Below are 13,438 nucleotides of genomic sequence, written 5' to 3'. Positions count from 1 at the left end.
TTTGCAGCAGAGTAGATGGAACTAACCAGGGGACATGCTAAATGAAATAAGCCAGACATTTTTTTAAAAGCTAGATAAAAAGACACGTCATCTCTTAAGCACCAGAGCACAGAAATGAATAGATCCTGGTGAATACAGCACAGAGCTGGCCACAGATCACAGTAATATAGCCTGTTCTTTGAGAGGTCTGGAGAGAGACACTCAAACTCTATACACAAGAGAGGGCTGAAGGGATGCCAGGCCAGTGGTCGTAATCTGATCCGTGCATGCCATGGGCACACAAATGGCAGTCAGGCTGAATTCATGCATTTGTGTCAAAATAAACAAATAAATAATAAAAATTAAAAGGTCTCCTAAAGCTGAGATTCATCAGAAATTTTCCCATCTCTGTTTCTCTCATGTGAAAAACCCATCCTATCATCAGGTATGGTAGTCAACATCTGTAATTCTAGCACTTAGCAGCTAAAGCAGGAGGTAATACCATGGGCTCCATGCCAGCTTGGAATACAATGTTAGATAATTGCTACAATGTGGTATTCAGCATACCAAATATAAATACAAAAATAAAACCAGTCTTTGGTGCAGGATATTTGATCATACTATGATCCCCAAGATTGTATTGTTTACTGGAAAAAACCTGTTTCTAGTTGTAGTGCCGCTTAGCCTTAGCACACACCTTTAACCCCTCTGCCCAGAATACAGACACACCCCTAGCACGCACCTTTAATCCTAAACAATAAAGGTAAAAGTTTGTAGAAGGAAGCACCCAAGTTTGAAAGTGATGTCTAATTGAGTGGCAGACAAAGTGATGGATCAGAGAAAGAATTGACAGAGTAGGATATGCCCAACTCTTACAAGAAGACAGAGGAAAGGGAAGTTATTTGAGGGAGCAGTACAGAGAGAGTTAAAAAAAAGGCGAGGAGACAGTTTTACTGGGAGAGTCTTACAGAGATAGGTTAAAGAGAGAAAAAGTTAGACACACATGAAGACAGAATAAGCCAGAGAATGAGAAGGAGCTAGAAGATCATAAAAAGATTGCTGGAGTTAGTTTGAGGCCAAGCAGAGCAATTCAGGAGGAACTGAGAGAAGCCAACTTCAACCAGTCAGCTTGGAAAGGAGTCTGAGACAGAACAACTGAGTTGACCCAGCCAGAGAGAGCTGAGAACGAGCAAGAAAAGGTGAGCTTACTAAGCAGTAAGTCTCAGAGAAAAACATTCTAGGCCTAGATTAGATTGCAAGAGGCTAGAAACCTCCAGGACCAGTCTAGGTGAGCAGACTGAGGTAGTAAGCCTTTGGTGGCAATTACTTCAGGATAATGGATGTTATTACTACACACCCTGCCTTGTTGCCATGTCTGGTTCAGCCCATGGCAACACCTAATTTGTGAGGTTGTTCCGAGTTCTGTGCATCTCAAACCACAGCTAATTTTCCTGACTACTTCTTAGTGGGTGGAATTTCATTTTCTGCTATTAGATTGTAATTCAGCTGGTCCATTTACTCTTCTGTTATTTTGTTTATTTTTCTCACCAATCAATAATCAATACAGAGAGAGGCAGATGATGAAGGTGCCTTTAAGTGGCCTTATTTGTCTTGTTTGTGTCTCTTCTGTGCATGGGACATAGTTTGCGACCCTGGAGTAAGCCATGATGACTGAGTGACCACCATCACTCTGTATCCTGTGTTGTAGCAATCAATATGGACTTTTACTGGATCACTTGTCTTCAAGTCATGCTCAGCCTTGAGTGCACTGCGCTTTCCACCCTTGACCATGCTGCTAGAAGTTGCTGTGCAATCTGTAGGATGAAAAGAAGCTAAAGAGAGAAGAGGGGGGCTCAGTGACAGCCCTTTCATGTCATTTGGCTTCACGAGCAGGTCCTGGGCCAATCAACATGGACTGTGGAGATGGTACTCATATACACTAGCCACCTAGTCCTGATTCCCATATCAGATCTGTAGAAGACAGCCGGCTCTTGGTTCTCAGTGATCCTGCATGTGCCAAGCCTCACCCTTTACAGTGACATCTGACACACCCCATGCTGTTCCCACATGGCTCTGTCCAATTCAGATCACTACATGGCCTCTTCTACCTAAGGCAAGGCATTTATACGTGGGGGACTACAAATGACCAGCTATGACTGCTGCTCTCTCAGTTTATGGATCAAGTGGGAATCCTCAAAGAAAGACCAAGCTCTCGTCTTTGTCTTCCCACTCTCTCCATCTGCTCTGAAAGTGGAGTCCAGAGCACATATTAATAAGCATCTTATCACTGACCAACCCTGTAACTCTCCTCTTCCCATTTCTTAAAAAATTGAGACAGGGTCTCATTCTATAGTTCAGACTGACCTTGAGCTTTTGATCTTCCTGCCTCATCCTCCAAGGACCAGGACAAGAGGCACAAGGTGTTTCCCACAATGTTCAGCCTTATCTTCACTGTGAATGAATCACTGATTTGAGGCAAGCTATTCTGTCTCTATGGAGATCTATGCCATGTATGAAAGAGGTCCAAACTCCATTCCATGGCCAGCTGTAAATCTGCTGAGGAAAACCTGAAGGACTTTTGATCACCGTTGTCACCAATCTTGTCATTCAGACACATTGCAGATCCCTTGCCCTTCCCTTCTTTCATAAGTTCAGTGACTTTTGTGAATTATGCTGGTGGGGGTGGGTTCTGGTAGATCAAGAAGAAAGTGCCTTGGGTAGGAAGGGAAGGAGCTAAAGCAAAACTGGCCCCTACTCTCTAGGGATTGGGGACACATGGGCTCCTTTAATTAATAATTGAATAAGTCTGTTGCTTGGAAACCTGGGGTGATGGCTATCTGTGAATTTACAATCAGACACAGTTATTTAAAATGCCGAAGAAGACAAATGCAAGCAAATAACAGTGCACAGAGGAAAAAGAGGCCCAAGCACCACTAATGTGGATGCCCTGCTGGGCTCCTGCAAATCTCTCGGAAACTGGCGTTGGCTATGAAGCCTGTACTTCAAACAAAAGTGTCCAATGGTCAGATTTTAAAGGAGGCAACAGATTAACCAGGAAGCAAAGGCAAAGTGAGAGCAGCAGCGCCATCCTGAGGCAGGAGCGAGGAATACAGCAGGGGCTCCCAGGCTCTAGATGATCACAGCTACAGGGATCTGGACAGGGTTGCAGCAGGACAGTAAAGCACTGGAGTGCAGTACTCATAAAACATGATGCTGGTGAATGAAGCAGAAGGGACCATGACAAAGGATGTTTCACCTGAGACATCTTATTAAGCCGAAATAAGAACAAAGACATCCTAAGCTTATATAGTGCCACTGGCATTTTTATTTGCAATTAAAACACAGCATATTATACATAAAGTTATAAAGAACATCGATAAGGATGTATGCTGAAAATAGTGGGTATAAATATACTTTTGAGTCATCCATCGGAAACAGAAAAGTTATTGCACAAATAGGGCCACCAAAAAAAAAAGCAAAATTTCCAAAAAGTTTAAATCTAACAGTGGACTAAAAAGCAATAGCATTTGACTCTCAAATTTACAGGCTAAAGCATAGAAATGTAAGAGAAAGAAAAAATGTTATATGCCTTAATTGTTCCAAAAGGATGTGAAATGACAGTCACAGGTATATAGAGAAAAACTCAGGAGGAGGTAGCACCAGAAGCAATATAAACAAGATCTTCCACTTAACTCAAGAAGTTACATTAAAAAAAAAAGTAAATCTAAAGATAGCAGAAAGAAGAAAGCCCAAGAAATAGGTTTTTAAAAATTATTTTAAGTAGAAGAAAAGAAAAGTTAACTGTCACAGGGATGAACCATTTCTTCATGCTGACAGGGCAGCACACAGGCGCCAGGCTAACACCCTGAAAGTCTCTATGGAGACAGCCTTCTTTGAAGATACTCACAATGAGAGACTGTGAGACTTACGTACAAAGAAAAATGATGTTTAAATATATCACAGAACAGATCACTTCAATGATAAAGGAAAGTTTCCTGGTGACTTTGGGGGTAAAAATGGGGAATTGTACAATTGACAGGTGACAATGGCATGGTGGTGAAGCAGGGGATGGGAAGCAAGGGGTGGGAAGCTGGGAACAGGAAGAAGGAGGTGAAGGATCCCTGCAGGAGCAAGGAGCTGAGAGCTAAGGAACAAGAAACATGGTGCATGGAGCAAGGAGTGGGGAACTAGAAGCCAAAAGCAGGAGGCCAGGCTCAGGGAGCAAACTACATGGAGCAAAATACAGGGATCTGGGGTCAGGCTGTGTTATGGCTCATGACTTGACTGTAGGGTCTCCATGAGTCCCAAAGGCCCACAGTATCTAATGGGAATCTCCCAGACAGATAAAGACCAAGGTGAGAGGTCAGAGGGTCAAAGTAAGGGGGCCTAGGGGATATACGTAAAGGGCCATGACACGGTGGATTCTGGGCCTTGGGTAAAGAGCAAGGGCAATATTCCATGAGTGAGATCAAAGCAAAGACACAGCCAAGAAGGACACAGAAGCCAAGAAGCCAATTCTCCCTGACAGGACAGGGCTCAGAGGACAGGCAAGAGTCTGGAGAATACCTAGCCAGCTCCTCCCTGAAGCTCTCGCTGGCCCTTAGAGATGGATGGCCAGTGTCATTCCCTTCCACTCATGAGGAAGGAAGAAATCAGGAGAGCAGAAAGTTCTTGTGTTGTCTGTGTTGGCTTCAAGGCCATCTCTGAGCCAGAGACAGAAACACTCCTCAAGACACAGGAAAAAAAGTCACTGGCATTTCCTTCACGATTAAGTACGCATTCAAGACAGATGTCTAGGCACCTAACATATGTCAAGATATATTTATAATTTATTATATATATATATACATATATATTCACACATATATATATATATAACTATCTGCATAATACAAAAACTGTTTCATATTATTTTATAATAATTTCTATAAATATATAATAAATAAGTTCTTAAATGTAACTACAACTTGATAAAACATATGCATACATATATATACATATATCATACACACATACATATGTAGTACATTCATATATATGTGCATAAATATATCATACATACATCATACATATATACATCGGTCTCTTTATAAAGGATGTCCCCAGGAATACTAGTCCACTCTGTATGAAGCACAGAGACTCCATTCATACCACACATAGACTCACTGCCCTACCCAAGTGCCCACTTTTTACCTGTTTTTACTGTTAATCTCACTAGATTTGAAATGGCCTCCATGAGAACTCTGGGGCTCTGAATCACTAGACACATATGGTCATAAAGGCAAAGTGTCACATTTTGTGTTACACGGATTTCTACATGGAAACTTTAGTTCCAGAGTATTCTGTGTCAGACAGGGTAGCTTAGGGAAGCAAAACAAGAAAGATGAAGGAACAAATCAAGTGTTCAACCTGGACGATAGTCAAAGAGATGTAGCTAGAACAGTACGGATTTTGCCTGCCAAGGTACCTGATAATAGAGCTGTCTCATGTCACACATTACTGGTGAAAGGATAAACTAGCACAAAAGTGTTTATGGTTAATTTTGCAATATGCCAAACACTTGTGCTAGAAACTTTTATATGATTTAATATAATTATTTTATTTAGAAGCCTTTTCAAAAGTGTTCAGGAAATGGGTTAGATAATTTATTGTAAGGCTGATCTTAGAACATTGGTAAATAGTAGAACAAATTCTTGGTTAGTGACAGAAAAAGGGTTTGACTGGCTTGTGGAATATGCTTAATAAACAGCTACTGGAACTCAAGTTTTCTGGCTGTGAGATGGGTGAGCAGGTCAAGGTGCTGGCTGTGAGGATACAATTCTATTTCCAGAAACAACATGGTGGATGGGGGAACTAGCCCAGCAGATTGTATTCTATCCCCCATCCACACTTTTCATGTGTATGCATGCTTCCTCAACACAGGAAATAAATATAATGTAAAAGATTACGAGAGAGAGAGAGAGAGAGAGAGAGAGAGAGAGAGAGAGAGAGAGAGAGAGAGAGAATTCTGTTGCTTAAGGAAACAATGAACCTTGTAAACTAAGCCTTTGGGAAAGGTCCCAAAGGTCTCAGAACATAGCATACTAGTCCAGGCTCATTCTTGCAGTAGTTTTTCTTTGGGCAATGTTGCCCATTTCATGATCTATGGGAAGTGGGACTCCCAGGTCATCACCCTATAGCTGTAAGTGCAGGTGAATAAGATGCTACAGAACACGTTGTTGCTCAATATAGGCTGCTGGGCTTTGGGAAAGAAAGATCATGACTTTCTGAATTAATCCTGCTCATTGCAATGTTCTTAACACAATTTCCTAGTAAGAAACCAGAATTCTTGCCCTCATTTTGCTAGACTGTGGCTCTGAAGGTGCAAGGCTCTTCTGGGGTCTCAGGGACAAGTAAGAAAAACTCCACAGTGTGCCTCTCAGGGTCCAAGGCACCACACTGCAGGGTTACTGCGCTGTGTAAAGATGCCTTGCATCTCTTTCTCTTGCGCATCCTCTTTCTCATGGGTGTCCGTTCTACACCCAAAAGGTGGGGGTTGCTTTCCTATGCTAATAGTAGCCAAACTTAATGATACAGCTATGGCCGGGAATAAAAAGAGGCAAGCCATGCCCACACATACCTGGCTGGGCCCGAAGCTTCCCCATGCCATAGGTAGGCCTTGGGGAGGTTTGCAAGCTCCTGGGCGATCACACGCTGGGTATAGTCATCTTGCCACGTGAAACCTGTGGGGAAAGGAGTAAAAACTGAGGCATGAATTTGCAAATGTGGCTAAACTCTTACTCCGGACTCCTACAGATCCCTGTTCTTCCCAAAAGCCATGGGGGCCTTGTGAGGTTGGGTAAGATCTCCTTTAGCTTTCTTAAATCTCCAGATACAAGTGACAGTCAGTGCTTTGCTTCGTTGCTTTAAAAATAGGTGCAATGGTTGTTGACTGTGGCTGGGAGACAAAGGAAACAGAAACCAAGAGAGAATTTTGTCTAACTCAGAAGATGGACCTTGTCTACCTGGGTAGGTTCACCGGCAGCAAAGAGGCCCCCAGCAACAATATGCATGTCATTGCCCAGCCTGCTTGCCACACTGCCTTGCTCAGCACACACACTGCCTTGCTGACCTAATTGCCGTACCACATTGGAGCAACTGTTTCCCCTAACCCGTCCTGCCTGAGAGCCCAGCGTTTGGCTGGATAGGGTTACACTCCTGTGAAGCAATTACTGTGGATTTAATGTACTAAATCTCAGAGCCAATTACATTATATTTACACTCAAATGTTGTGACAAAGAGCTTTATAACAAGGGGAAGCAGTTATGAAGGCAAAAATCCATGCAATTGTGCATTAATTACATGCACTGTGGATCACATGATAATTATTCTCAGAATTACCAAATAACTCCCAAGAATAATTATTATGCAATTTGTACATTTTAGATCTTACGGTAACGCTTTCACACTTAGAGCTACCCCATGCAATTATCCATAATTATCTAATCACTAAGCATCACATAATTACAGAGGTATATTTTTATGCTCTGTGCAAAAAACAAGTTACAAAGCCTTCAAGTCAGGACAACTCTGTGTATGTATGTGTTTGCATACATGTGACTGTGCATGTATGTGTGTTCATGTGTGATGATCATGCATATGAGTGTATATGTATATGTATGGGAAGGTATATGTTCACATTTGTGTATTGTGCATATTTGTGTGCACATGTGCATGTGTGACTAGTATGGTAATGAAGAGCATACATACACTCTGGATGAAATTTAAAGTATAGAGAAGTGGTTTTCATGAACATATTTAAACATTTTTAATGCAAAAATGAATTATTAAAGCTTACAGATGGCAAGAATCAAATGACTGGCACATCCTAAATCCCCGGAGGCCCAGTGATGAAAATACCAGGAGGACTCTGGTTTCAGCCCTAGGTCCTTCAGAGCATCTCTCTGTGGAAGGCAAGTCACTGCAGGGAATTCAGAGCAACCCATGCAGCGTGCAGTGCTGGTGGCGAAGGCATCAGAAAAGCAGTCCTTGGCCAGGCGTGCTTCTGAGCCCCGCCCCTGTCCATTCTCAGGGGAGTTCTCAATGGAAAGTGCTTTGCAATATTAACCCAACAGCTAGCATTTTGGGTTTAAAAATAAGCATATTCTAAACATGCTATTCCCCAAGGACAGTCTTACTATTAATATTTATCAGGCAACAGGTACTTGAGAGCATAAAGGAACTTTGCATGAAAAAATTTCATTAAACATGGCATCTTCTGGGCTGGGGAGATGACTTTGTTGGTAAAGTGCATAGCTTGCATATTCAAGGGTCTGTTTGATCTACAGAATCCACATTTAAAAAGCTGGGCATGAGAGCACATGCTTGGAACCCCAAAATTAAGGAGGTAGAAACAGGGATTCTTGGGGCTCACTGGACAGTCTAGCAGTCAGGTTCCAAGCCAATGACAGACTCTATCTTTAAAAACAGCAGAGGTTGCTCCTGAGAAACACCAAAGGTTGTCCTCTGGTTTCCTATGCACACACATGCACAATATGGACACCTACACATACAGACACATAAGTCCATGCACACACCCCAAGCACACATAAGTAGTGTTTTAGGTCTAAAGAGCACACTACACTGTGACAGGACTTCAGGAGCATGATGGCCAGGATGCAGTTAGCTACACAGGCAGTCTGAAAGGGATCTGGACCCTAGGCCAGACTTCTAAGCTTTCATTTGAGCAGAAAATAAGTATTTATATGTTGGAAAGAAAATGGACTTAGCATCACTCTGAACTACCAAAGAGACAAAGTGCCCTGGAAGAGAGGACCCATCTGCATGAAACTGAGAGGATGGACCATGTATAGGAAAGTAGACTAAATGTCTCCTGCTCATTCATTGACAAACTCTAGCAACCATAGATATGGAGGGCAAAGAGTGGAGAGAACACGTGAAGAAGGAGCCTACAGCAAATCTTCATGCCTTTTCTCTAGGTGCCCAGATGTGGAGTTAAAGACACCAACTCATAAATGCCCTGGGTGCAGGCAAAAATGCTCCAGATATAACTACTTCTCTCATCCTATAAAGACCAAAGAGTATCAGACAGTGATGGGCTCTACAAGAAAGTACAGTCTTTCAGCCCACCTTCCTGGCTGGGAATCCTAGGATTACTTCTGCCTACACCATGATGAAGTGTCTCCACCCCAGCACTCAGCTTAGCCTGCACTCACCCATGATATACGGTAGATCTGAACCTCCTCCAGTAACTGTTTTCTGCAAGGAGTGCTCTACCCTATCTCACAGAACAGGACCAGTTAAAGCTGGTTAGAGCACAAAGTTCAAATAGAACCTAGGCCCTCATATGAAATGGCACAGATTTTTGTGGGATGTCACTGGTCCCACCAATATCCCAAGCAGAGTGATGGCACTGGGATGGCACATGTGGCAATGGTCAGATGAAGGTTTAAAGAAGCCATAGCTTCAGTGAGCAACTATGAAGCCCCATGTGCAGTAAAGGAGGAAGTGGAGAGTCTCAGAAAAACGATAGAAATGAAAGGATCACAGTCAAAGTCGACAACAAGCAAATAGTTCTGTGGGTATGCTTCTTGGGTGAAAGGAGAAGAAGAGTTGGTGAACATTGAGATGGAGCAATCAGTATCACCCAGTCTCAACAACACTGAGCAAATACTGACAAGAGTCTCTGGGACCATGCCCAAATCTTTATCATCCATGCCACAGGAGACTTGAGTAGATTACGGCAGGATGGAAAAGCCACTTACAAAAGTGAGGGCTAAAAGTGTCTCCATTTAGACAAAAGACATAGACTAAAATTAAAGAAGCTGGGGCTGGAAGGATGGCTAAGTGTTTAAGATCACTTTCTGCTTCTCCAGAAGACCAGAGTTGAGTTCTCAGAACCCACACCTGATGGCTAACTACTGTCAGTGACTCCAGCTCCAGGTGATCCAAATCCAATGTCCCATCTTGTCTCTATAGGCATCCACATTTAATACAAACATATATACATATAAAAATAAAACAAATCATATATACAAATATACATATGCTATGAGATGAAACCTAAAAACTAGAAATTTCTCATTTAATTTTTTTTTGAAGAACCTGAGCACACCCCGTGCATAGCAGACCCCACTTTTTCCAAGACTCATTATAATGATTTATATATACTTGGCCCAGGGAGTGGCACTATTAGGAAGTGTGGCCTTGTTAGAGTAGGTGTGTCACTGTAAGCATGGGCTTTGAGACCCTACTACTAGCTGCCTGGGAGCCAGTATTCTGCTAGCAGCCTCCAGATGAAGATGTAGAACTCTCAGTACCTCCTGCACCATGCCTGCCTGGATGCTGCCATGTTCCTGCCTTGACAATAATGGACTGAACCTCTGAACCTATAAGCCAGCCCCAATTAAATATTGTTCTTATAAGTGTTCCCTTGGTCACGGTGTCTGTTCACAGAAGTAAATCCCTAACTAAGACACTCATGATCATTACATTTCTGAAAATCTATAAAGAAAAAGTCTTGATGCTGCTCCAAATGATTCTTTACCTATATGGGAAAGGTCATCTCAATGACAGAATTCACCATCATAAGTTAAGCTACAAAGAAGCAGCTCGCTCTCAGGTGCTGAAAGAAGAGAAGCCGTTCCCTAGCTTCTGAATCTATCAGCCAGGAAGGAAGAACTGATTCAGATGAAGAGAAACATGCCTTAGGCAGCAGGGAAGGCCCTCTGGAATGTGGGTAAATAAAACTCTCCAATGAAGCAAAATGAGTTTTCACTACTACAGAAGACCCACTCTAAAAGAACTACTATATAACCATTCAGGATATGAAGGAAGTGATGGAGGAAGGAAACGGAGCATCAGGAAAAAACAGGAAATGGGCATAGCTCACTTAGCACCACTTCTCCCTTGTCTGAAAATGGAATCACACCTCAGAACATTCACATTCTCCTAAGAGTGAGGAAAGGAAATGCTAGGCAATTATGTTATCAATGAGTAGATAGGCCAAGAGTCATAAACAAGGGTAAAGGAAGATGCCAACAAGCTGCAGTAAGTCATGTACATGCAACATAGTATCTCAAGTAGTCAGATATTAAAGATATACACTCTGAAGAACTACCAATAAAATGTAACCCATGGAAAGCAAAAATAAATAGATAGATAGATAGATAGATAGATAGATAGATAGATAGATAGATAGATAGATAGATAAAAAGAAGAGAAACCAGCTGGGAGTGAAGCTCAGCACTACCACACCTTCTCAACCCGTGTGTGAGGCTCTGGGCTTACTCAGCACTGGAAGAAAGGAAGAGGAGGAGAAAAACAGGAAGGACAACATTGGAGCTTTAAAATGTCAATCATTATATTCAATGTCAGAGTGTTAAAATACAACAGTGAGAAAATATTTAAATACTACCCATGTAAAATTTCTAAGAAAATCATGTAGAAAGAATGAAATTAGGCACATAGATAAACACTACACCATGTAAGCATTGAAGGGCAGCAGTATAGGCCATATTAACATCATGTAACTGAACCTTGCAGAGTAGAGATTACCAGAGACAGAACAGGAACATGCATAATGGTAGATGAACTAATGCACAGAAGACATACCAATCCAATCCTAATAACTATGTACCAAACAACATACCAGCAGTGTATGCAAGGCAGAAGTTATATCTATAAAGGACAAACAGACCAATCTACAACACCAGAAGCAGGTTTCAAAATCACTTTCTTAGCTAGACTTTTCCTTCCACAGACAACTAAACAGAAAACAAGCAGTTCTGAAGCAACCAACAGTGCAGTTGATGAACACTTTTGGATCACTCTACCCAACAAGGGCAGGGCATATCCAATCCCTTGTGTAAAACACACTGCAGCAAACCATATATCCTGAGCCATGGAACTAGTATGGCAAAAGGTGAACTACAGAATCATTTTGTTAAAGCCACACTAAATGTGGCTCTAAGACAGTGAAGGCGCACTAGAAGTCAGTAGCAGAAAGATATTGGAGCCATCCAAGACTTGGAATATATATATATATATATATATATATATATATATTCCTATATATATATATATATATATATATTCCCATAAATCAATGACAATCTGAGGGGATAAATGAATTGACCTGAATAAAAATGAAATTGTAACAGCATGTCTATGTTTATGTTTAGGATTGGTGGGCCCGAGTCTGCTACTGGGCATGGCTGCTTGTGGAGGCAGAACATCAGGAGTTTGACTGCCCTTATCTCACACAGTACCAGACAGGTGCTAGGCCATAGGGAAGCACCAAGGCACTGTTCAGGGGTGAGAAAGTGCAGTCTGAGATGTGGGAAAGCTGAAAGCTTGGGGGTCCCCGGGCCTTCGAAAAGACTAGGGCCATGGGGTTCACAGGCTCTTGGACATCCAGACACCAGTAGGAGTCTCAGAAGAACTGAAAATGGACTGGGGGCACAGGCTGGGTCTAGCCTGGGGCCAGTGGGGGGGGAACTCCACTGGTTCCACAGAAATTGTCCTTGGCTTGATGGCAGCAGGCTTGGTGGCTGTTGTGGCTGGGAGTTAAGAGAGGCCTTCTACAGGCAACTAGACTGTAGCTCTGTAGGCAAAGGCCTACTTCATGGCTCCCCACAGTGGTGAAAAGAGACAGTCTGTGGCTCCAAACCATTTATTGTCATGGTAGAAAGTAAATGAGTAAAACCATACCCCACTTCTCAGGGTGTATCTGAGATTAAATACCTTTTGCAGGGAGGAATGTCTGGAAAGGAAAGCTTATTGGCTATGCCTTCCAGGCCTCTAGGTATCTCATTAGCATAGAGAACTCTGTCTTTAGCATAAATGACCACAGGTCATGTCTCTTCTCCTATTGTCTTAGTCTGATATTAGGGATACCCCATCGATATGTGAAAGGGCTTGGGCCATGGCCCTTATGTGACTGATGGCCTCAAATCTATGGGGTGGGCTGCAACTACATGACAAAGGCCTGGTGCCAGGAGCAAGAAAAGCTCCTACCATCCCTTCAGGGTCTCCAGGGCTTCATAGCTCAACCAATGACCAGGCTTCCTCTCGTGGTTCACTGCCCCCATTTATGGTACACAGTTAAGCCAATTCAATGAATAGAATTTGTAGCATAAATGTTTACATTGAAGAAGAAAATTCTCCAATCAGTAACCTAAATCCCAAATTAAGATTGGCATAAAGAACAATGAAATACACTCAAAGCAACAGAAAAGGAGACAAAGTTAATGAATTTTACATTAGGAAAAAAAGGGGGATTCTGTGATTTCTAACAATACTGAGGAATAAAAGCAAAAAAGAAATTGCAGATTACTTTTATTATCAATGAAGTGAGAGATACCAGATGCTGCAGACATCAAAGAAGAAGAAGAAGAAGAAGAAGAAGAAGAAGAAGAAGAAGAAGAAGAAGAAGAAGAAGAAGAAGGAGGAGGAGGAG

At 42.2% G+C, this 13,438-nt stretch overlaps 1 protein-coding gene across 1 annotated transcript in view; it reads right to left on the bottom strand.

The window, feature by feature from the left end:
• Ptprn2 (protein tyrosine phosphatase receptor type N2) overlaps positions 1-13,438 on the bottom strand; it is a 755,793-nt gene that overhangs the window by 442,455 nt on the left and 299,900 nt on the right. The window contains exon 4 of the mRNA XM_021201639.2: positions 6,599-6,701. Coding sequence (XP_021057298.1) covers positions 6,599-6,701 — 103 coding nt within the window. The remainder of the gene's footprint in view (positions 1-6,598; positions 6,702-13,438) is intronic.

The sequence above is a fragment of the Mus pahari genome, chromosome 7 (genome assembly GCF_900095145.1).
Source record: "Mus pahari chromosome 7, PAHARI_EIJ_v1.1, whole genome shotgun sequence".
NCBI classification, from domain to species: domain Eukaryota; kingdom Metazoa; phylum Chordata; class Mammalia; order Rodentia; family Muridae; genus Mus; species Mus pahari.
This window is presented reverse-complemented; position numbering and strand designations above follow the sequence as displayed.